The 24193-nt window shown below is 38.4% G+C and overlaps 1 protein-coding gene across 2 annotated transcripts in view; it reads right to left on the bottom strand.

Moving 5' to 3' along the window:
• The window catches only part of creb3l3a (cAMP responsive element binding protein 3-like 3a), a 38036-nt gene extending 17449 nt beyond the window's left edge, over positions 1–20587 (bottom strand). Inside the window, exons 1-4 of one of the 2 annotated variants that reach the window (XM_061977895.2) lie at positions 20414–20587; positions 6683–6811; positions 6372–6600; positions 332–465 (exon numbers count right to left, since the gene is read on the bottom strand). In XM_061977895.2, coding sequence (XP_061833879.1) covers positions 332–465; positions 6372–6600; positions 6683–6811; positions 20414–20434 — 513 coding nt within the window. In that variant the 5' untranslated portion in view covers positions 20435–20587. The remainder of the gene's footprint in view (positions 1–331; positions 466–6371; positions 6601–6682; positions 6812–20413) is intronic. The other variant, XM_061977896.2, reaches the window with a different exon arrangement.
• Between the last annotated feature and the right edge of the window lie 3606 nt (positions 20588–24193).

The following is a 24193-nucleotide window of genomic DNA, read 5'->3' as shown; positions in this document are numbered from 1 at the left end:
AATATGTATTCAATCATACTAAAACCAAGACAGCGTACGGGGAAAGTTTTCGCCTAAAACTGGGACGTATAAAAAAACCGAGCTACCACTTTAATTATCAAAATATTGCCGCTCTAAATCAGCAGTATGAAACATGCATTAGATCCAATAAACAAAAGCAATTTCCTTCAAAGCTTGCTCAATCATGCACTTTCAACAAATGTATTCACCCGCCTTACTCGCACCAAAGGTAAACAGTGGAGTCGAGCAGCACAACAGATTAGTATCAGCCATCATCCTTCCGTCCTCCTCCTTCTCCTCCATCACCACCGCCTCACTTTGTCTCACTTACCAGCTCGGCCGTGCCAGACAGCAGCAGACCCTTGACAGTCAGCGGCAAGCCAGAGGACGGCTGTACTCTGTTTACATCCGAAGGATATTGTGGCGCTCTCATTTTTTCTGTGGGGAACTCGGCCTCCCAGCCATCTTTTCACACACACAAACAAACAAACAAGAATACATTGTGGACATGCATTATGTTAGATTAATTGTATCTAAGTTATCACAAACGGTGTCTTTGAACCTACCAAGAAGAAAGCTTGTAAAACTCCACTGTGTTGGATGGGAAGCAACATGAAGGTGTTCTGTTTTTTTTCATGTATTGTAATCAACAGAACGATATTGTTTTGACCCAAGAACTACAAAAGCGAAGAGGAAGCAGGACCTGACTCCCCTGCAGGTACCTCTTCTTTGAACTGTTTTACGACCTTTTCTGTGAACTGTTTACGACCTTTTCTTTGAACTGTTCTGTAACCAAAGGCGATGGCTGTTTACGACCCCTGTCCTTTAGAAACAGCTGTTGCCATGTAATCAGGAGGAGGCGTACAATCTTTCGCCAGAGCGTGTTGAGACACTATACAAGGGTACAGTGTCTACGCGTTTCTCCTCATTGAGCTAAATTTAATTCTGTCTGTTTAATTCTTTTACATTCTTGTCATCAGTGTTTGAACCTGACACATTACATGTGTAGATCTGTCATGTAAGCCAACAGCTTTTATCCAATTTTTCTGCCTTCTGGTTTTTAAATGCACTGCTTGCCTATCTGTTTTATGCAGTGCTTTCATGTTTTTATTTCTATTTTTATCTATGTTTCTATGTTTTATCTAGTGTTAATCCAGTGTTTTTCATGTTTTTATTTCTATTTAAATGTTCTATTATATATTCTAACTTTCTATTTTTTTATTTCTATTTTATTTATTTTATGTTTTATTATTTCTTATACTTTGTAGCGCTCTGATATTTCAACAAATGTAAAGTGCATTACGAATGTAATTCATCATCATCATCATCATTTTTAACAAGTCATTTGAAGGCTTTTCAAACAATGCAGATTTTTCTTCGACCGTATCGAACGTTAACTTCTAAATGTAGTAGAAAGGTTATCATTATTGATTCATTGGATTTTTTTTTTAATAGAAAGGTTATCACTATTGATTCATTGGATTTTTTTTTTAATTACTGCATTTAATCCTCAAGTTTATTGTGTTATGATATGCATTTAAGCAGATAAAACAAAATAAAACTACTGAAAAAACGATGTTTTGCTTTTTCTTAGGCTTTGTGTAGCATAATATTCCCAGAAATTATTGCAGGTGGACTCATATTTAAAGCAAAAGCCGCGGAGTACACATGTGGCAGTTATAAATTGTATACGCAGTCTTAGTAGATCATACGCCACTAATAGTACACTAAATTTTACAGGCTGTTTAGCGTGTGGTCTTTGGATCTTAATCATCAAAGTTAAGACGGTTTTATTGTTTTTATGACTTAATGTACAAACCTCAAAACCAGTGAAGTTGGCATGTTGTGTAATTCGTAAATAAAAACAGAATACAATGATTTGCAAAACTTTTTCAACCTATATTCAATTGAATAGACTGCAAAGGTAAAACAGGTAAAACTTTGTTACTTTTTGCAAATATTAGCTCATTTGGAATTTGATGCTTGCAACATGTTTCAAAAAAGCTGGCACACGTGGCAAAAATGACAGAGAAAGTTGAGGAATGCTCATCAAACACTTATTTGGAACATCCCACAGGTGAACAGGCTAACAGGTGGGTGCCATGGTTGGGTGTTAAAGCAGCTTCCATGAAATGCTCAGTTATTCACAAACAAGGATGGGGCGAGGGTCATCACACTTCAGAAAACCACTGTCAGTAACTACAGTTGGTCGCTACATCTGTAAGTGCAAGTTAAAACTCTACTATGCAAAGCCAAAGCCATTTATCAACAACACCCAGAAACGCCGCCGGCTTCGCTGGGCCCGAGCTTATCTAAGATGGACTGATGCAAAGTGGAAAAGTGTTCTGTGGTCTGACGAGTCCACATTTCAAATTGTTTTTGGAAACTGGACGTCGTGTCCTCCGGAACAAAGAGGAAAAGAACCATCCAGATTGTTATAGACCCAAAGTTCAAAACCCTGCATCTGTGATGGTATGGGGGTGTATTAGTGCCCAAGGCATGGGTAACTTACACATCTGTGAAGGCACCATTAATGCTGAAAGGTACATACAGGTTTTGGAGCAACATATGTTGCCATCCAAACAACGTTATCATGGACACCCCTGCTTATTTTAGCAAGACAATGCCAAGCCATGCGTTACAACAGCGTGGCTTCATAGTAAAAAAGTGCGGGTACTAGACTGGCCTGCCTGTAGTCCAGACCTGTCTCCCATTGAAAACGTGTGGCACAATATGAAGCGTAAAATACCACAACAGAGACCCCGGACTGTTGAACAACTTAAGCTGTACATCAAGCAAGAATGGGAAAGAATTCCACCTGAGAAGCTTAAAAAATGTGTCTCCTCAGTTCCCAAACGTTTACTGAGTGTTGTTAAAAGGAAAGGCCATGTAACACAGTGGTAAAAATGCCCCTATGCCAATTTTTTTGCAATGTGTTGCTGCCATTAAATTCTAAGTTAATGATTATTTGCAAAAAAAAAACAAGTTTCTCAGTTCGAACATTAAATACATTGTCTTTGCAGTTTATTCAATTGAATATAAGTTGAAAAGGTTTTTGCAAATTTTTGTATTCTGTTTTTATTTACCATTTACACAACGTGCCAACTTCACTGGTTTTGGGTTTTGTGCTTGGCTGTGTATTGTTTGCAGGGCTGCCTAAACTAGGGCCTTAACCAGAATTGTATTGATATGAAACATTTTTAAAAACATTTTCAATCAAACTAGAATTTAATGTGATGCATGTTTTGTACTAAAACAAATCAATGGGAAATACATTGTTCACTAAGAATCAAAATATACATATGTTTTAGTACAAAACAACAAGTTTAACGTCATTAAAACATGATTAGTGAATCTTCCTAAATTGACAGCGATCAAAGCCAAGTACATCTACGAAACAAGGATTAATGCCACAGGAGCGAATGTGACTTAAAATAAGAACTTTGCTATTATGTTCCTGTCAGTGACGAAGACAGAAGCAGCAAGTTTGTGCTCTTTCATTCCCTAATTGACATTTTACATACACTTCTTCACACAAAATTTCAAAAAATGTTTAAGTGACAAGAAAAAGATGATATGACTGACTGCAAATATACTCTTTGTGGGACATTGTGTGCGCTGTACATCATGCTGGAGAACAGGGGTCCCAAACTACGTCCAAAATCCTGCCCGCAGGAGTCCCAAGTTTAAAAAAAACAACTTTTTGTTTTATTAAAATTTTTTTTTTTTTTTTTAATTTGTCCCTTCTAATCCATTTTCTACTGTTTGTTACTCTCGGTGTCTCCAAGCTGCTCAGGCAAATTATATTGTCTAAAAATACATTTTCCCATCGATAACATGACGCGCCGCAGTGTCGGGCAAGTGCGCGCTCTTTCAGTCAATTAGTGCGTGAGGAATATATATATATATATACATTAGGTCAGGAAAAAACACAGAGGCTATTTCATCCCCACAAGCCTGTTTTGCAGGTTTCTCTGCTCTTCAGGGGATTTTATAAACATTTAAAAATATTTTTTTTTATAAAATCCCCTGAAGAGCAGGGAAACCTGCCTTGTAGGCTATTTTATCCCTACAAGCCTGTTTTGCAGGTTTCCCTGCTCTTCAGGTTTTGCAGGTTTTCCCTGCTCTTCAGGTTTTCCCTGCTCTTCTGGGGATTTTATAAACATTTCAAAATATTTTTTATAAAATCCCCTAAAGAACAGGGAAACCTGTGAAACAGGCTTGTAGGGATGAAATACCATCTGTTTTTTCCTGACCTAATATTAGAGATGTCCGATAATGGCTTTTTGCCGATATCCGATATTCCGATATTGTCCAACTCTTTAATTACCGATACCGATATCAACCGATATATACGGTGGAATTAACACATTATTATGCCTAATTTGGACAACCAGGTATGGTGAAAATAAGGTACTTTAAAAAAAATAGAATAGAATAAAAGGAGGGACGGCGTGGCGCAGTGGAAGAGTGGCCGTGCGCGACCCGAGGGTCCCTGGTTCAATCCCCACCTAGTACCAACCTCGTCACGTCCGTTGTGTCCTGAGCAAGACACTTCACCCTTGCTCCTGATGGGTGCTGGTTAGCGCCTTGCATGGCAGCTCCCTCCATCAGTGTGTGAATGTGTGTGTGAATGGGTAAATGTGGAAGTAGTGTCAAAGCGCTTTGAGTACCTTGAAGGTAGAAAAGCGCTATACAAGTACAACCCATTTATCATTTATTTATTATTTAATATAAAAAAAGATAAATAAATTAAAAACATTTTCTTGAATAAAAAAGAAAATAAAACAATATGAAAACAGCTACATTGAAACTAGTAATTAATGATTATTTGTTAAATTAACTGTTAAAGGTTAGTACTATTAGTGGACCAGCAGCACGCACAATCATGTGTGCTTACGGACTGTATCCCTTGCAGACTGTATTGATATATATTGATATATAATGTAGGAACCAGAATATTAATAACAGCAAGAAACAACCCTTTTGTGTGAATGGGGGGGGGGGGGGGGGGGGGGGGGGGGGGTTGGTGCACTAATTGTGTATCTTGTGTTTTTTATGTTAATTTAATAAAAAAAACAAAAAAAACCAAAAAAAAAAACCGATACTGATAATAAAAAAAACGATACCGATAATTTCCGATATTACATTTTAACGCATTTATCGGCCAATAATATTGGCAGGCCGATATTATCTGACATCCCTACCTAATATATATTCTGCTCTACCCCGGTATTGAGCACTGTATAACGGATAAACCACAGTAACCTCAACTATATATATATATATATTTATTTATTTATTTATTTATATATATATATTTATTTATTTATTTATTTATATATATTTATATACAGCCCGGCCCCCGGCCAAATTATTTTAACCCAATACGGCCCCCGGGTCAAAAAGTTTGGGGACCCTTGCTGTAGATCATCTTCTCTTAATATATGATCTTATGATGCGCTACAACGCCGGACAACAACCTAACGCAATGAAGACCACTTTAACTTGAATCATCATCATGCGCTGTCAACATAATGTTAACATTAAATTATACACACGTCGCTAATGTTGCTTTTACCTGAATGAACTTGATATGAAACGCTGTCGTTATAATACTGTCACGTCACAGAACACAACAGAACACGCGCTTTGCGTAAAGTTCACTCCCTGTGGGGGGCATGAGGGCATTTTGTGTGGAAAAAGCACGTATCTAATGTAAATGATTGAATGACAGGGCACTTCATATGAAATTGTATTAATTTCCAATGGCCCTCATGGTGCGCATGACGAGGACATGAACTCTGAAGCAGGCGGTCTTGAGTTAATTCCATGTTATAAACTTTTAATGATGTTCAAATTGTTTAATACGCTTAACTTCGGCATAGTAAATAAAAGTAATTATTTTGTTGCTCAATGTAATATTATATATATGGTCATGATTTCAGCCTTTCAAAGCTCCTCTTGGACCACTATTTGTTGACCTCCGTATTTGTCGAATCCTGGTTAAAGTACCAATGATTGTCACACACACACTAAGTGTGGTGTAATTTGTCCCTCTGTATTCGACCAATCCCTTTGTTCACCCCCTGGGAGGTGAGGGGAGCAGTGAGCAGCAGCGGTGGCCGCACCCGGAAATAATTTTTGGTGATTTAACCCCCAATTCCAACCCTTGATGCTGAGTGCCAAACAGGGAGGTAATTGGTACCAGTTTTTTAGTCTTTGATATGACTCGGCCGGGGTTTGAACTCACAACCTACCGATCTCAGGGCGGACACTCGAACCACTGAGTATAGTTTTTCAGCACTCTTTTTGATACTAGTGTACCTAATACTGTGGCCCGGCAATCAATGACTTGATGAGTGACTTACCGGACTTGACGGCGACTCGGGCTTCCAAGGCTGCTTTGCTTTGCGTCCTCAGACTGAAACGGCGAGCATCGCCGGGGGGGCTCTCGGGTCGCTGGGGGCTATCCATCTGGTCCGAGGGCGGGTCCTCGCTGATCCCGCTGTCACTGGGTGAGGGGGCCAACATAGAATCGCTTCCACTCAGGAGCGCGTTGAGGAAGTCGGCGTCGGCCTGTTCAGCCAGCTGGAGCATCTGCGGGGTTTTATTAAAAAAAATTTCCCATGTGTTATCTGTGATAACATGATAGAAGATGAAGATTGACAGTTCTACGCACATTTGGCTCCTGCATGGGCCAGTTGTGCTGCTGGTCGCCTGCTTCTTGTTGTCCCCCTTGGTCGTGCCGGAGGATGCCGTCGTTTTGATCAAACAGCCAGTCGAGCAGCTCCATGCCATCACAAGCCTGCTGTCGTCGTGACATTTAGTTACAACACACTTTGAGGCCCGCAAAGAGACAACAAAAGGTCACCGACAATGCTTCAGCTGAGCCTACACCACTTATCGCCGTCCTGTGTGAACGCAGTGTTTTGTACAATATGTTCCCTGCCGGTTTGACACTTCACACAACACTTGTTATCATTTAGTTCCTTCCGAAGGTGATTGCAAGCAAATACTATAACACTTGCAGCCTGCAACTGTACAAGTCTACCACAGTAACTCATAATAAGCCAATGATATGACAATACAGCGATTACGTCATAGTCATTATAGTGAAAGAAAAAATATATAGATACTTAATTCACTGGGATATACTGAAAAAGTGAAAGTGAGAATGATATAATTTTTTACCAACCTAGCTGTATCAAACATTATGTTTTTGTACTGTGGTTACCGTATTTTTCGGAGTATAAGTCGCACCGGAGTATAAGTCGCACCTGCCGAAAATGCATAATAAAGAAGGAAAAAAACATATAAGTCGCACTGGAGCCCGGCCAAACTATGAAAAAAACTGCGACTTATAGTCCGAAAAATACGGTAATTATATTGTGTATTTTCTGATAGGATTGGAAGTAGCATGTGTTTGCATTTGGTCACGTAATCCTTTAAAAGCAGTCTTCTACTAAGGACAAAGTGCACGTGTCCATCCGCAGCGCTGCAGGCAATTCCCAAGAAAGGGGGAATCCCACAAGAAAGTCGACATATGAAATAACAAGTGAGTGTAAAAATTTGAAGTGCTCCCCTTCTGGCGAACATCTGTAATATCAAGTGTGTGTAAGAAATTGGAATGTATATATATGTATGTATATAGAGACGGACTGTAATAACTTGAAGTAAATAAATGATAAATAAATGATAAATGGGTTGTACTTGTATAGCGCTTTTCTACCTTCAAGGTACTCAAAGCGCTTTGACACTACTTCCACATTTACCCATTCACACACACATTCACACACTGATGGAGGGAGCTGCCATGCAAGGCGCTAACCAGCACCCATCAGGAGCAAGGGTGAAGTGTCTTGCTCAGGACACAACGGACATGACGAGGTTGGTACTAGGTGGGGATTGAACCAGGGACCCTCGGGTTGCGCACGGCCACTCTCCCACTGCGCCACGCCGTAAATAAGGAAGATTGAAAAACAATTACAAACAAAAAAAATAAATAAATAAATGTGTCGACTTTTTTCTTATAAAATTGGGAACAATTTCTCAAATTCTTTGTTTCTGTAAAATTGCAATATTTTCTGGTAAAATTATTACTTAATGTAACATTATTAGTTTTTAATGCAAAATGGTGACATTTGTCATATAAAAGTGTGACTTTTATCACAATATTGCCTTTTTTTTAGTAAAATTATGACTTTTGTCATCATTTTGCCAAGTAAAAGTCAGAATATTATAACATTGCAAACATTTTTAAAGTTTTCTTATAAAATTGTGACTTTTGTCGAGTAAAATGACGACTCTTTTCATGAAGTTGCCAACATTTTAAGCTTTTCTTGTAAAATTGCGACTGGTATTGAGTAAAATTCCAACTTTTATCATAATACTACAAACCCCGTTTCCATATGAGTTGGGAAATTGTGTTAGATGTAAATAAAAACAGAATACAATGATTTACAAATCCTTTTCAACCCATATTCAATTGAATGCACTACAAAGACAAGATATTTGATGTTTAAACTCATAAACTTTTTTTTTTTTTTGCAAATAATAATTAACTTAGAATTTCATGGCTGCAACATGTGCCAAAGTAGTTGGGAAAGGGCATGTTCACCACAATGTTACATGGCCTTTCCTTTTAACAACACTCAATAAACGATTGGGAACTGAGGAAACTAATTGTTGAAGCTTTGAAAGTGGAATTCTTTCCCATTCTTGTTTTATGTAGAGCTTCAGTCGTTCAACAGTCCGGGGTCTCCGCTGTCGTATTTTACGCTTCATAATGCACCACACATTTTCGATGGGAGACAGGTCTGGACTGCAGGGGGGGCAAGGAAAATACCCGCACTCTTTTTGTACGAAGCCACGCTGTTGTAACACGTGCTGAATGTGGCTTGGCATTGTCTTGCTGAAATAAGCAGGGGTGTCCATGAAAAAGACGGCGCTTAGATGGTGCTTTCACAGATGTGTAAGTTACCCATGCCTTGGGCACTAATGCACCCCCCATACCATCACAGATGCTGGCTTTTCAACTTTGCGTCGATAACAGTCTGGATGGTTCACTTCCCCTTTGGTCCGGATGACACGAATATTTCCAAAAACAATTTGAAATGTAGACTCGTCAGACCACAAAACACTTTTCCACTTTGCATGAGTCCATCTTAGATGATCTCGGGCCCAGAGAAGCCGGCGGCGTTTCTGGATGTTGTTGATAAATGGCTTTCGCTTTCCATAGTAGAGCTTTAACTTGCACTTACTTACAAATGTAGCGACCAACTGTAGTTACTGACAGTGGTTTTCTGAAGTGTTCCTGAGCCCATGTGGTGATATCCTTTAGAGATTGATGTCGGTTTTTGATACAGTGCCGTCTGAGGGATCGAAGGTCACGGTCATTCAATGTTGGTTTCCGGCCATGCCGCTTACGTGGAGTGATTTCTCCAGATTCTCTGAACCTTTTGATGATATTATGGACCGTAGATGTTGAAATCCCTAAATTTCTTGCAATTGCACTTTGAGAAACGTTGTTTTTAAACTGTTTGACTATTTGCTCACGCAGTTGTGGACAAAGGGGTGTACCTCGCCCCATCCTTTCTTGTGAAAGACTGAGCATTTTTTGGGAAGCTGTTTTTATACCCAATCATAGCACCCACCTGTTCCCAATTAGCCTGCACACCTGTGGGATGTTCCAAATAAGTGTTTGATGAGCATTCCTAAACTTTATCAGTATTTATTGCCACCTTTCCCAACTTCTTTGTCACGTGTTGCTGGCATCAAATTCTAAAGTTAATGATTTTTTGGGAAAAAAAAAAAAAAGTTTATCAGTTTGAACATCAAATATGTTGTCTTTGTAGCATATTCAACTGAATATGGGTTGAAAATGATTTGCAAATCATTGTATTCCGTTTATATTTACATCTAACACAATTTCCCAACTCATATGGAAACGGGGTTTGTACACAGCGGTTTTATTTATCAAGGATATTTAATATTTTTGCCACTGAAAAATTACACACTGTTTGAACAGTAACACTGTGTTTGAAGATAGAAATATAAAACAGTGTACTTTAATCAAGTAATTATTTGGCGTACCACAGTTTGATAATCACTGCACTATAAGGTTGCTCATAGATGGATAAGAAAACTCCTGCAAGGAAGTCACCATATTTTATATATTCACATTAGAGAACATATGGCATGTAAATGAGCCAGATTGTAGCCAAAGGTTAATTTGATGGTCTGATGGTATAAACAACAATGTCCATGTTGTCGGAAATAATACTAAAAATACAATGGAATGCAGACCCATATAAAACAGTAGATTGCTGCATGACTCAGGAGAGATCAAGAATAAAGTCACCATGGTACTTAAAGTGCTTTAAGTGCTAAAGGGCAAGTGTGCTAAATTATTGCTTAAGTGCTGCTATTATTGCACTTAGTACAGTAGGAAGGTACATATGTCCCCATTTGTCACGGTTTACCTGACACATGAAACGTGACAAATTGTGGGGTGCATGCCCACTTTAGCCACTAACAGGCAGTAGAGTGTTGAATATCTTAAAATGTGTTTTGTGGGAATTTTAACTTTGACCACCGCGTTAGTTGCTATGTAGAGTGGCGCTTTCCATCATTTTCAACAGACTGCATTACAAAATGATTAAGCCCCCTCTTCCTCTCACGCGAATCCCTTCCCTGCTGTATTTAGCATAAACCAATGTGTTTACTGCAGCAAAAAAAGCATGATGTATGATATGTTGCACACAATATAAATAAGTAATGTTTACAATATAAATAGACATCCATAGGATTAGAAGGCCAGAGAAATCTATTGGAACAAATGGCAAATTCTTATTGTTTTATTATATGTGTATATGCGCTTGTCCTCGGCTATGGCGTATCACTTATAACGCATCAGATACGTTTGCCAAAAAAACAAGCCCACAAGCGAGCAAAAATGAGTACCGTATTTTTCGGAGTATAAGTCGCTCCGGAGTATAAGTCGCACCGGACGAAAATGCACAATAAAGAAGGAAAAAAACATATATAAGTCGCATTTTTGGGGGAAATTTATTTGATAAAACCCAACACCAAGAATAGACATTTCAAAGGCAATTTAAAATAAATAAAGAATAGTGAACAATATACAGTATGAGGCATAAATAACCAACTGAGAACGTGCCTGGTATGTTAACGTAACATATAATGGTAAGAGTCATTCAAATAACTATAACATATAGAACATGCTATACGTTTACCAAACAATCTGTCACTCCTAATCGCTAAATCCCATGAAATCTTATACGTCTAGTCTCTTACGTGAATGAGCTAAATAATATTATTTGATATTTTATGGTAATGTCTTAATAATTTCACACATAAGTCGCTCCTGAGTGTAAGTCGCACCCCCGGAACGACTTAAACTATGAAAAAAACTGTGACTTATAGTCCGAAAAATACGGTAAAGAACAGAAGTGATTGGATAGCTTTTTTGCAAAGAGAAGAAGGCCTGGGCTCCGTCTAATTCAGCAGTACGGTGAGTTGTATTTTTAATGCACTTAATTTTGCTGTAATTATCTGCCAAACGTAGAAGGCTGGCCGCTAAAAAAAATGCCTAAATTAAACCGGTGTCTGGTGCAAAAAAGTTTGGGGACCCCGCTTTATAGGACAAGAGCACTGTGCTGCTTATAAGGACCGACTACAAAAATGTTAGACAAAGATCTTCGACTGTATGTATCATGAGCAGGGCTGCAGCCATCGATTATTTTAGTAATCAAATAATCAGATAAAACACTTTATAGCCTCAATGTGTATTTTAGGGAACATAGTTTATATATGCAAATATTTTTCAACTTGCCATAACCTTCATTATTGATAATCAAGTAATCTATCGATTAGTTTGTTTGACTAACCAAGTAATCGAATAAAACACTTTATAGCATCTATGCGTATTTTAGGGAAATTGTTGAAATGAACAAATCTTTTTCTACTTCCCATGACCTTCATTGTTCTAAAAAAAAAAAAGAATAATCAAGTTATCTATCGATTAGTTCGTTAGAATAATCAAATAATCCATACTTGCCAACCCTCACGGATTTTCCGGGAGACTCCCGAAATTCAGCGCCTCTCCCGAAAACCTCCCGGGACAAATTTTCTCCCGAAAATCTCCCGAAATTCAGGCGGAGCTGGAGGCCTCGCCCCCTCCAGCTACATGCGGACCTGAGTCCGCTTTCCCACAATATAAACAACGTGCCTGCCCAATCATTATAACTGTAGAATGATCGAGGGCGAGTTCTTGGTGTCTTATGTGGGTTTATTGTTAGACAGTTTCATTAACGTCCTGCTAGCGCGGTAACAACACACAACAACAGCAGTCACGTTTTCGTCTACCGTAAAGCAGTTTGTCTGCCGTAAACAACAATGAAGTGACACTCTTAAACAGGACAATACTGCCATCTAGTGGATTTGATGAAAGCACTTTTGTGTGTGCCACACAGCAATGCATCATCAGAGAGGGTGTTCAGCATGGTTAGAAAAATAGTGACAGAGAATAGAACAAGGATGGACAATTCAACTCTTAACTCAACAATGAGTAGATGAGTGTTATGTGTGTGTATATGTGTAAATAAATGAACACTGAAATTCAAGTATTTCTTTTATATATATATATATATATATATATATATATATATATATATATATATATATATATAAAATAAATATATATTTATAGCTAGAATTCACTGAAAGTCAAGTATTTCTTATATATATATATATATATATATATATATATATATATATATATATATATATATATATATATATATATATATTGGTGAATTCTAGCTGTAAATATACTCCTCCCCTCTTAACCACGCCCCCAACCACGCCCCCGCCCCCACCTCCCGAAATTGGAGGTCTCAAGGTTGGCAAGTATGAAATAATCGGATAAAATAATTAATAGCATAGAAGCGTATTTTAGGGAAATAGTAAAAATAATCAAAAATATTTCTACTTGCCTGCGATGAGGTGGCGACTTGTCCAGGGTGTACACCGCCTTCCGCCCGATTGTAGCTGAGATAGGCTCCAGCGCCCCCCGCGACCCCGAAGGGAATATGCGGTAGAAAATGGATGGATGGATTTCTACTTGCAGTAACCTTTGTTCATTTTATTTTTCCTAATAAATGCACATTACTGAAATCACACTTAACCTTTGTGCATTTATAAAACAAACAATCTTTGTTCACTACCACACTACCACACACACACCAGCGCTCTCATGTGTGCTTTGGAAACTATGTCAGCGTATTTAAAACTTTGGTCCCGATTTGATCAATATTTATTAGTTGCACTCATTCAACAATTAATCGTAGCAATAGATAACCAATAAAATAGGTTTTCTAATGGATTGCATTGATTATTCGCTGTAGCCTGGTGTAACTCTAAAAAACACCAATCAAAGATCCTCTATAAGACAGGATCGATATGCTGTTTTTAAGGACCTGCTGTAAAATGTTGGTCAAAAATAACTTATAATAATAATAATAATAATAATTTATATATAGCATATAATAGGAATGCTTTGCTTTTTTAAAAGAACGACTACAAAAAAACGGTCAAAGATCCTCTATATCACAGTGGTTGAAATAAAGGCCATGAAAGGCGAGAAATACTGTGTCAAGAAAACACTTTCTTACTAAATGTACTTATTTCACATGACAAAAAAATGTACCTCATGTAGAGATGTCCGATAATGGCTTTTTTGGCGATATCCGATATTGTCCAACTCTTAATTACCGATTCCGATATCAACCGATACCGATATATACAGTCGTGGAATTAACACATTATTATGCCTAATTTTGTTGTGATGCCCCGCTGGATGCATTAAACAATGTAACAAGGTTTTCCAAAATAAATCAACTCAAGTTATGGAAAAGAATGCCAACATGGCACTGCCATATTCATTATTGAAGTCACAAAGTGCAGTATTTTTTTTTTAACATGACTCAAAACAGCAGCTTGGAATTTGGGACATGCTCTCCCTGATAAAGCATGCGGAGGTTGAGGTGGGCAGGGTTGAGGTGTGAGGGGGTAGGGGTAGCGGGGGTGTATATTGTAGCGTCCCGGAAGAGTTAGTGCTGCAAGGGGTTCTGGGTATTTGTTCTGTTGTGTTTATGTTGTGTTACGGTGCGGATGTTCTCCCGAAATGTGTTTGTCATTCTTGTTTGGTGTAGGTTCATAGTGTGGCGCCTATTTGTAACAGTGTTAAAGTTGTTTATACGGCCACCCTCAGTGTGACCTGTATGGCTGTTGACCAAGCATGCCTTGCATTCACTTGTGTGTGTGAAAAACCGTAGATATTATGTGACTGTGCCGTTATGCAAAGGAAGTGCTTTTAAGGTTCATTGGCGCTCTGTACTTCTCCCTACGTCCGTGTACACAGCGGCGTTTTAAAAAGTCATACATTTTTCTTTTTTAAACTGATACTGATAATTTTGATACCGATAATTCCGATATTACATTTTAAAGCATTTATCGGCCGATAATATCGGCAGTCCGATATTATCGGACATCCCTAACCTCATGCAATTGCATACCTTCTCAACTCCAATGTAATCTGATCATGAGATATTCAAATCATTGTTTTGGTTATCAAGGGTATCTCAACTCAGAGGGCCCCTACTTAAAAATGTTTTGAGATAAGAACTGTTATGCTTAAAGTTGCAAGCAAACATGTGAGTTACAAGCATCCCTGCCAAATTTCACAGTGAACCCCATAAGATTCGACCAAATCATCTGCTCTCTTGCATTAGTTCAGTGGTGTCAAAATCAAGGATGAATTATCTACGGCCCCTGGGATGATATTTGATTAGTATTAGATCCGACCCGCCTGCTGCTGTTTTGCACGCACCAATACTCCATTCCCCACAATGCAACGATAGCCCGTCGTTTTGATAACTGACACCTTGTTTAATTATAATATTTGAAAGATGATAAATGAATATGTTGTGGCAGTATGTAGATTTCACCAATGCGGCGGTGCGTGGAGACAATCGGTTGCTTTTCCAAATATTTTTAACAAATTGCCAACGTTAGTGTCACACCGCTGTGAGGGATGTCTTGTCTTGGTTTCTTCTGTCTTGTGAATTACATGTTTTAGTTTGAAAAGTAACTCTTCTTGTTTCAGGTCACTTGCCCTTACTTTTGTGTCATCAGTCTGACGTCATACCTAATCCCTGATTGTTTCCACCTGTTCCCCATTACCTTCACGTGTTTTATAAGCCCACGCCTCGCTTTGTTCTGTGCCAGATTGTCTCGTTTATTCGTTCCTCTCTAGCTCCCGTCCATGCCTTGCCTCGTCTCGTGTTTGAATATCTTGATCCTGAATTCCTTCGTTGATATTTTGGAGTTTTCGTTTTCTCCTCCTCAGCAGAGTGATTTTGTGTTATTTAGTTTTACAGCCGAAGTGGTGAGTTTTCAGTTTTTCTTACAGCTCTTCCTTTTCCTCAATTTTTTGAGTGACATTTTTTGTTAACCTTTTTTTTTAGATTAGAGATAGTGTAGAAGTTTCATAGCCATTGTTTCTCCCTCGTTTTTTGTTTATAATAAATGTCATTGAATATACGGCGCCAAGTATAGTTCGTTATTGTTTGTGTTCCCTTTTGTGGAACCTTTTTTGCCGACTAGTTTAGTTATAGTCTATATTGAATTGCCCTGACTCTGGGGGTGTAAGGAAGCTTTCAAAATAAAAGCCTGCCGAATTAATCCCTACTCTGCATCTGAGTCCTATCTTTTGACCAAGCCTGACAGTTAGAGCGCTAAACAGGAAGTGCTCAAAGTTTAATGGCTTTGTAAAAACACTGAGACAAAGTCTACATTCATTGTGTTCTTCATGGTGTTTGTGAAACTGCACCAATTTTTTTCCTCTTACGTCATGTTTTGCCAAGAGGATTATTTGTAGTATATACATTTTCAGAATGTACTTGTTCTATTTTTGGCCAAAGTAAGACAAAGAAAAGAATCTGAAGTTGTCTTTATTTTTAAGTTCTTATGTCATGATTTTACCAGTCCAGCCCGCGTGGGAATAGATTTTTCTTTGTGCGGCCCCTGAGCTAAAATGAGTTTGACACCCCTTAGTTTATAGCCAAAGATCGATATAACTTTGTTTTGCAAAAATTGGATAACAATTAGTGTGAAGGACAATGCCTTAGAACATGGGTGTCAAACTCTGGCCCCGTGTAATTTCATTTGGCCCTTGAGGCAATATCAAATTAACATTAAAGCTGGCCCGCCGGTATTATACAGCAGTGGTGCCGCTGTAACACCGCATTCACCACTAATACTCATACTTGCCAACCCTCACGATTTTCAGTGCCCCTCTCGAAAGTCTCCCGGGGCAACCATTCTCTCGAATTTCTCCCAATTTCCACCCGGACAACAATATTGGGGGCGTGCCTTAAAGACACTGCCTTTAGTGTCCTCTACAAACTGTCGTCACGTCTGCTTTTCCTCCATACAAACAGCGTGCCGGCCCCTGTCACATGATATATGCGGCTTCTACACACACAAGTGAATGCCATGCATACTTGATCAACAGCCATACAGGTCTCACTGAGGGTGGCCGCATAAACAACTTTAACACTGTTACAAATATGCGCCACACTGTGAAACCACACCAAACAAGAATGACAAACACATTTCGGGAGAACATCTGCACCGTAACACAACATAACGAATACCCAGAACCCCTTGCAGCACTAACTCTTTCGGGACACTACAATATACACCCCCCCCCCCCCCCCGCTACCACCAAACCACGCCCCTCCCAACCCCGCCCACCTGAGCCCCGGCATTAATGAACTAGCATCCCAGAAAAGATGGCAGGTATCTGGCTTGGGCACATCAGATCAGATCAGTGTGTCGCAAACTGAGCAATTTAAAGTCCTGAATGGTTGATTTATTCATTATTTTATTTTCTAATTTATTAGCCTGTGGAAAAAGTTAATGTTGATATTTACCTCAGAAGGCTGCAAATAGAAAAGAGGCATACCATTTTTTATTTAAATTGTATTTAATATACCATTGATGTTTTTTCGTTTGTTTTTTGAAAGTTAATTTTGCACTATTAAGTTATATAACCGTTGCTTGTTCCATATTCAGTGTTAAAGCAAATCAGTGTATTAAACTGAGCAATAATTAACGTTTTATTCATGCACTTTCTCTTGCTACTTCAAGGCTTGAATGTTTGATTAATTAATTATTGTTATTTTATTTTCAAATTTATTATTAGCCTGTGGAAAAAGTTAATGTTGATATTTACCTCAGAAGGCTGCAAATGGAAAAGAGGCATTCAATTTTTATTTAAATTGTATTTAATATGCCATTGATATTTTTTAATTATTGTTATTATTTTTTGAAACTCGATTTTGCATGTCACTATAAAGTTATATAAGCCTTGCTTGTTCAATGTTCAATGCAAAACTTGTTTGGGTCCCTATTAATGTCACGACTTAGTCCTGGGTGTTTGCTTTTCCGGAAGGCAACGGAAAGTTGGCTCGGGCGAGACGGGAATGTGAGTACATATTGTATTTAATACATCAAAAAAGAACTAACGAAAAGCGCGCACAATGGCGGAGGTACAAAACTTGGCTAATGAAAACAAAACTTGCACAGAGGCAGAAACTGTGAACAATGAAACAACAACACTAACTGTGGCATTAATAAACAAAAACTTACTTGGCATGGACTATGAAGTGCGCAGAGGTAAACAGAGTGTGACAGGGGTATGAATCCGGATGTCGCCAGAAAGACAAACTGAAAACAATGAACTTAAATACTACAGACATGATTAGTGAAAATAGGTGCGTGACTCAAAACGTGAAACAGGTGCGTGACGTGACAGGTGAAAACTAATGGTTGCTATGGTGACAAAACAAACAAAAGTGCACAAAAAGTCCAAAAACAAAACCGAACATGACTAAAACAAAATATGATCACACAGACATGACAATTAAAAGGTTAATTTGTTCAACCTTGGCCCGCAGCTTTGTTCAGTTTTAAATTTTGGCCCACTCTGTATTTGAGTTTGACACCCCTGCCTTAGAAGAAGAAGTGGATAATATACATTTAAAAAAAAAATTTAAAAAAATGACAGAACGTCGCAAACTTAGTAAAGTAGGACGAGTATCACAGCTAGTCTGCACCATATTGAGGCAGAATGGGTATAACGCCAGCCAAGGATATTAAAATAATATCTAAACAGCGGATATTTATCTATGAACATATGGAAAAGCTGCTGATGGTGTGTTTGATGAAGAAACAACTTTAAGGAGATACAGTAGAAGTCTGCTTTCCAAAGGTAAAGGCTGAACATTTACATTACATAAAAACTACCGTACTTGTTAGCAGTACATTACATTGTATTGTTTTTACACAATATATTATTTCAAAAAATATATGTTACATGTTAATATGGTGCTTTTTTTGAAGGGACGGGGCCAAGCACCATTTAAATGGATTTAAATTATTTTAATCTGGAGACATTGATTTGAGTGTTTTGAGTTAAGAGCTGGCAGCACGGTGGGATTGGGGGTTAGTGAATGTGCCTCACAATACGAAGGTCCTGAGTAGTCCTGAGTTCAATCCCGGGCTCGGGATCTTTCTGTGTGGAGTTTGCATGTTCTCCCCGTGACTGCGTGGGTTCCCTCCGGGTACTCCGGCTTCCTCCCACCTCCAAAGACATGCACCTGGGGATAGGTTGATTGGCAACACTAAAATTGGCCCTAGTGTGTGAATGTGAGTGTGAATGTTGTCTATCTGTGTTGGCCCTGTGATGAGGTGGCGACTTGTCCAGGGTGTACCCCGCCTTCCGCCCGAATGCAGCTAAGATAGGCTCCAGCACCCCCTGTGACCCCGAAAGGGACAAGCGGTAGAAAATGGATGGATGGATGGAGTTAAGAGCTCCGTCACAGAACCAATTAAGCCTGTAAGTTGAGGTACTGCTCTATTTAAATAGCTGCTTGTCACATTGATTTACGATTTGAAAGTAAATTATCCATCAATCTATTAGTAAAAAATATAATACTTCAAACATAATTGCCCATGCAAATTGTGTAACAAGGCTATTATACAGTATGTCTATATTCATATACAGTCGTGGTCAAAAGTTTACATACACTTGAAAAGAACATAATGTCATGGCTGTCTTGAGTTTCCAATCATTTCTACAACTCTTATTTTTTTGTGATAGAGTGATTGGAGCACATACTTGTTGGTCACAAAAAACATTCTTGAAGTTTGGTTCTTTTATGAATTTATTATGGGTCTACTGAAAATGTGACCAAATCTGCTTCGTCAAAAATTTAGGTTTCTGGCCACACTACCCAGCAAAGGTGAGGCCTTTAATCCCAGGAACACCATACCTACCGTCAAGCATGGTAGTGGTAGTATTATGCTCTGGGCATGTTTTTCTGCCAATGGAACTGGTGCTTTACAGAGAGTAAATGGGACAATGAAAAAGGAGGATTACCTCCAAATTCTTCAGGACAACCTAAAATCATCAGCCCGAACCAGAGGTTGGGTCTTGGGCGCAGTTGGGTGTTCCAACAGGACAATGACCTCAAACACACACCAAAAGTGGTAAAGAAATGGCCAAATCAGGCTCGAATTAAGGTTTTAGAATGGCCTTCCCAAAGTCCTGACTTAAACGTGTGGACAATGCTGAAGAAACAAGTCCATGTCAGAAAAACAACAAACTTAGCTGAACTGCACCAATTTTGTCAAGAGAAGTAGTCAAAAATTCAACCAGAAGCTTGTGGATGGCTACCAAAAGCGCCTTATTGCAGTGAAACTTGCCAAGGGACATGTAAGCAAATATTAACAACAACACCCAGCAGATTTGGTCACATTTTCAGTAGACCCATAATAAATTCATAAAAGACCCAAACTTCATGAATGTTTTTTGTGACCAACAAGTATGTGCTCCAATCACTCTATCACAAAAAAATAAGAGTTGTAGAAATGATTGGAAACTCAAGACAGCCATGACATTATGGCCTTTCTAAGGGCAGTCATGATTGCAATGTGGTCCTCAATAAAAAACGTTTTTTTTAGGGACACACTGCAACAAAAACTAGTCAAATATCGTTTATAAAATAGGTGTTTTTAGGACAAACTAGTCCAAAAAAATATTTCTAGTCTGCTGTGTAAATGTCAGTTTGAACTAGCGGGCTGGTCCGATATCATTTACGGGCCGGATTTGGCCCAGTGGCCACCAGTTGAATCGCCCTACTGTAGCATTAACAAAAACAATACGATACATTGCGTAATTACCATATCCAAGACCTATAACAGTGTGAAAAACAATTTGATTGGAAATATCACTGTATTACTGATTGTATTGACTATTTACCTGATCAGGATAGTGTTCCATGGTTTCCTTGCTTGGGTGGCAAAGCCCCAAGACAAAACCCCCCAGCCAAAATATCCCGTTTTGGACGATCTTTTGTCTCCGAAGAGTTTCTTTGGTTTCACTCAGCTGAGCTCCTCTGCGGGTCCAAAGTTGAAACTCCAACGCAACACAACACAACACACCCAGACTGCTTTGCCCTCATTGGCTCACGGCAGCTTTAAGCACACAACATGGCTGCTCTATCTGGAGAGCGTCTCCACTTTAAAATGAATCACATCAGAGAGGTCAAAGTCTGGCGCTTCTTTTATTTTTGCATGCTGATTGACATGCGGCCATTTGACCTTTGCCATATATACAGTCGCGATCAAAAGTTGACATATACTTGTAAAGAACATAATGTCATGGCTGTCTTGAGTTTCCAGTACCTTCTAAAACTCCGAGTGATTGGAGCACATACTTGTTGGTCACAAAAAACATTTCATCAATCCGAGGAACACCATGCCCTCCGTCAAGCATGGTGGTGGTAGTATTATGCTCTGGGCCTGTTTTGCTGCCAATGGAACTGGTGCTTTAATTGGGACAATGAAAAGGAGGATTACCTAAAAATTCTTCAGGACAACCCAAAATCATCAGCCCGGAGGTTGGGTCTTGGGCGCAGTTGGGTGTTCAAACAGGACAATGACCCCAAACACACGTCAAAAGTGGTAAAGGAATGGCTAAATCAGGCTAGAATTAAGGTTTTTCGAATGGCCTTCCCAAAGTCCTGACTTAAAAGTGTGGACAATGCTGAAGAAACAAGTCCATGTCAGAAACCCAACACATTTAGCTGAACTGCAGCAATTTTGTCAAGAGGAGTGGTCAAAAATTCAACTAGAAGCTTTTGGATGGCTACCAAACGCGCCTTATTGCAGTGAAACTTGCCAAGGGACATGCAACCAAATATTAACAACAACACCCAGCAGATTTGGTCACATTTTCAGTAGACCCATAATAAATTCATAAAAGAACCAAACTTCATGAATGTTTTTTGTGACCAACAAGTATGTGCTCCAATCACTTTTTCACAAAAAAATAAGAGTTGTAGAAAGGATTGGAAACTCAAGACAGCCATGACATTATGTTCTTTACAAGTGTACGTAAACTTTTGATCGCGACTGTACATAAGACAATACACATGCGATGTTCACTTCTAGGATAATAGTATACTAAAGAGTCGCTGTAGAAGTTAGAAAATGACCATTTATTGTGCGTTATTTGTGATTAGGTCATAATGAGACGAGTGTTCGGTTAAATGGCAATTAAACTGAATCGTAATTGCAACGGTGCATTTGCGCCGCATGTGGGAACAGGACAAAGGTGTGTGAAATGTGCTCATTAGCATCAAGGAGGCTGACCACCAGAGGTGGGTAGTAACGCGCTACATTTACTCCGTTACATCTACTTGAGTAACTTTTGGGATAAATTGTACTTCTAAGAGTAGTTTTAATGCAACATACTTTTACTTTTACTTGAGTATATTTATAGAGAAGAAACGCTACTTTTACTCAGCTACTTTTATCTACATTCAGCTCGCTACTCGCTACTAATTTTTATCGATCTGTTAATGCACGCTTTGTTTGTTTTGGTCTGTCAGACAGACCTTCATAGTGCCTGCGTTTCAACAAATACAGTCACTGGTGACGTTCACTCCGTTCCACCAATCAGATGCAGTCACTGGTGACGTTCACTCCGTTCCACCAATCAGATGCAGTCACTGGTGACGTTGGACCAATCAAACAGAGCCAGGGGTCACATGACCTGACTTAAACAAGTTGAAAAACTTATTGGGGTGTTACCATTTAGTGGTCAATTGTACGGAATATGTACGGTACTGTGCAAACTACTAATAAAAGTTCCAATCAATCAATCAAAAGTGTGAAGGAAAAAAGACCATTTTTTATTTTAACCGTACACCCCGTCAAAAGCCTAAAGACTGACTGCACAGTTCCTGTCTTCACAATAAAAGTGCCGCTCCATCGCACCTGCGCTTTCAAAATAAGAGTCTCCGAAAGCCTGCGCAAACAAGCTAGCAAGCTACGGAGTTTGCCGCCAATGTATTTCTTGTAAAGTGTATAAAAACGAATATGGAAGCTGGACATATAAGATGCCAAAAACCAACCACTTTCATGTGGTATTAGACAGAAAGGAGGAACTTTTTTTCTCCTCCATTTGAAAACGTGGACGTTTGTCATCACTACTGTCTGATTCCAATCAATGCAAGTCATCATAATCAGGTAATACACCAACTTATATTCTTTTCTTCATGAAAGAAAGGAATCTATATGTGTTAAACATGCATGTATATTCATTAAAACACTATTAACATGTAAACAAAAACGGCAAAAAAAATAAATATAAATTATATACTGTATATATCAATGTATGTATATATATATATATATATATATATATATATATATATATATATATATATGTGTGTGTGTATATATATATATATATATGTATATATGTGTGTGTGTGTGTGTATATATATATATATATGATATGTGTGTATATGTTACTCATCAGTTACTCAGTACTTGAGTAGTTTTTTTACAACATACTTTTTACTTTTACTCAAGTAAATATTTGGGTGACTACTCCTTACTTTTACTTGAGTAATAAATCTCTAAAGTAACAGTACTCTTACTTGAGTACAATTTCTGGCTACTCTACCCACCTCTGCTGACCACATAATTGCAGTCCAAACAATCAATGTGACTTCAACCATTTGCGTCGCCTTTTCTTGGAAATGGTGAAACATGTAACTCCGTAAAGTGGAATAAAAAAACAAATATATACTGTATATATATATATATATATATATATATATATATATATATATATATATATATATATATAATATATATATATATATATATATATATATATATATATATATATATATATATATATATATATATATATATATATATATATATATATATATATATATATATATATATATATATATATTTAGTGTCAACCCTCTGAGGCATACAGAACTTAATAGCAATTAGGTGCCGCCAGAACAAAAAAGTCCTCATGGAGTTCCTTTTTTTTGTAGCTCATAAATCATGCCTCTCACCTGGATAGTAGAAGGTTGAGGACGTATTCCGACGAGTTGGTGCACTTTGACATCCAATTTAGACCTGCTATTGGCGATGACACAAAAAGACGCTTGGTTCCACCCCCCCTTTTCTTAACAAGCATTATAAGTCATTCTTCATCTGAATGGGAATATAACAAGATTCTATCAGTCAGCATCCTAATGACGTAGACATTGTACAGTAAGTAATCTTTTATCATGTTTGTTGTCTCTCATGAGGTTTGCAGTTAGTAGTAATCAGTGATGTTGTTGGGGGGAAAAAAAGGGAACGTTGCTATGCGTTTTTGAAGTTAATTGCGTATGTTTAAAATGGGCAAAATACAAAAAGATTAAATATTATGAATAATGATAGCTGGGCCAAGTCTGAAAGAGGTCCGCAGAGCTAACTACCAGGCAGACCAGCGGGAGGAAGCAGGGAGGCGATCCCACCTCGAGCGCCACAGGGCTGGAGGAGGAAAAAGTCCCAGTGCCAGCGAGAATTCACACACCCCATGACGGCAGACACAAAACAGGAAGCCTCACCCCCGCCCAAAGCCATTAACAAAATGTGATGTGCAGCAATGTTTATTTATTAGGGCTGACAAACGATTAAAATATTCAATCACGTGTAATCACAGTTTGTCCAAAGTAAA

Source organism: Nerophis lumbriciformis, linkage group LG18, assembly GCF_033978685.3.
Source record: "Nerophis lumbriciformis linkage group LG18, RoL_Nlum_v2.1, whole genome shotgun sequence".
Lineage (NCBI taxonomy): Eukaryota > Metazoa > Chordata > Actinopteri > Syngnathiformes > Syngnathidae > Nerophis > Nerophis lumbriciformis.
Note: the sequence above shows the minus strand (reverse complement) of the source record. Positions and strands in the feature narration are given on the sequence as shown.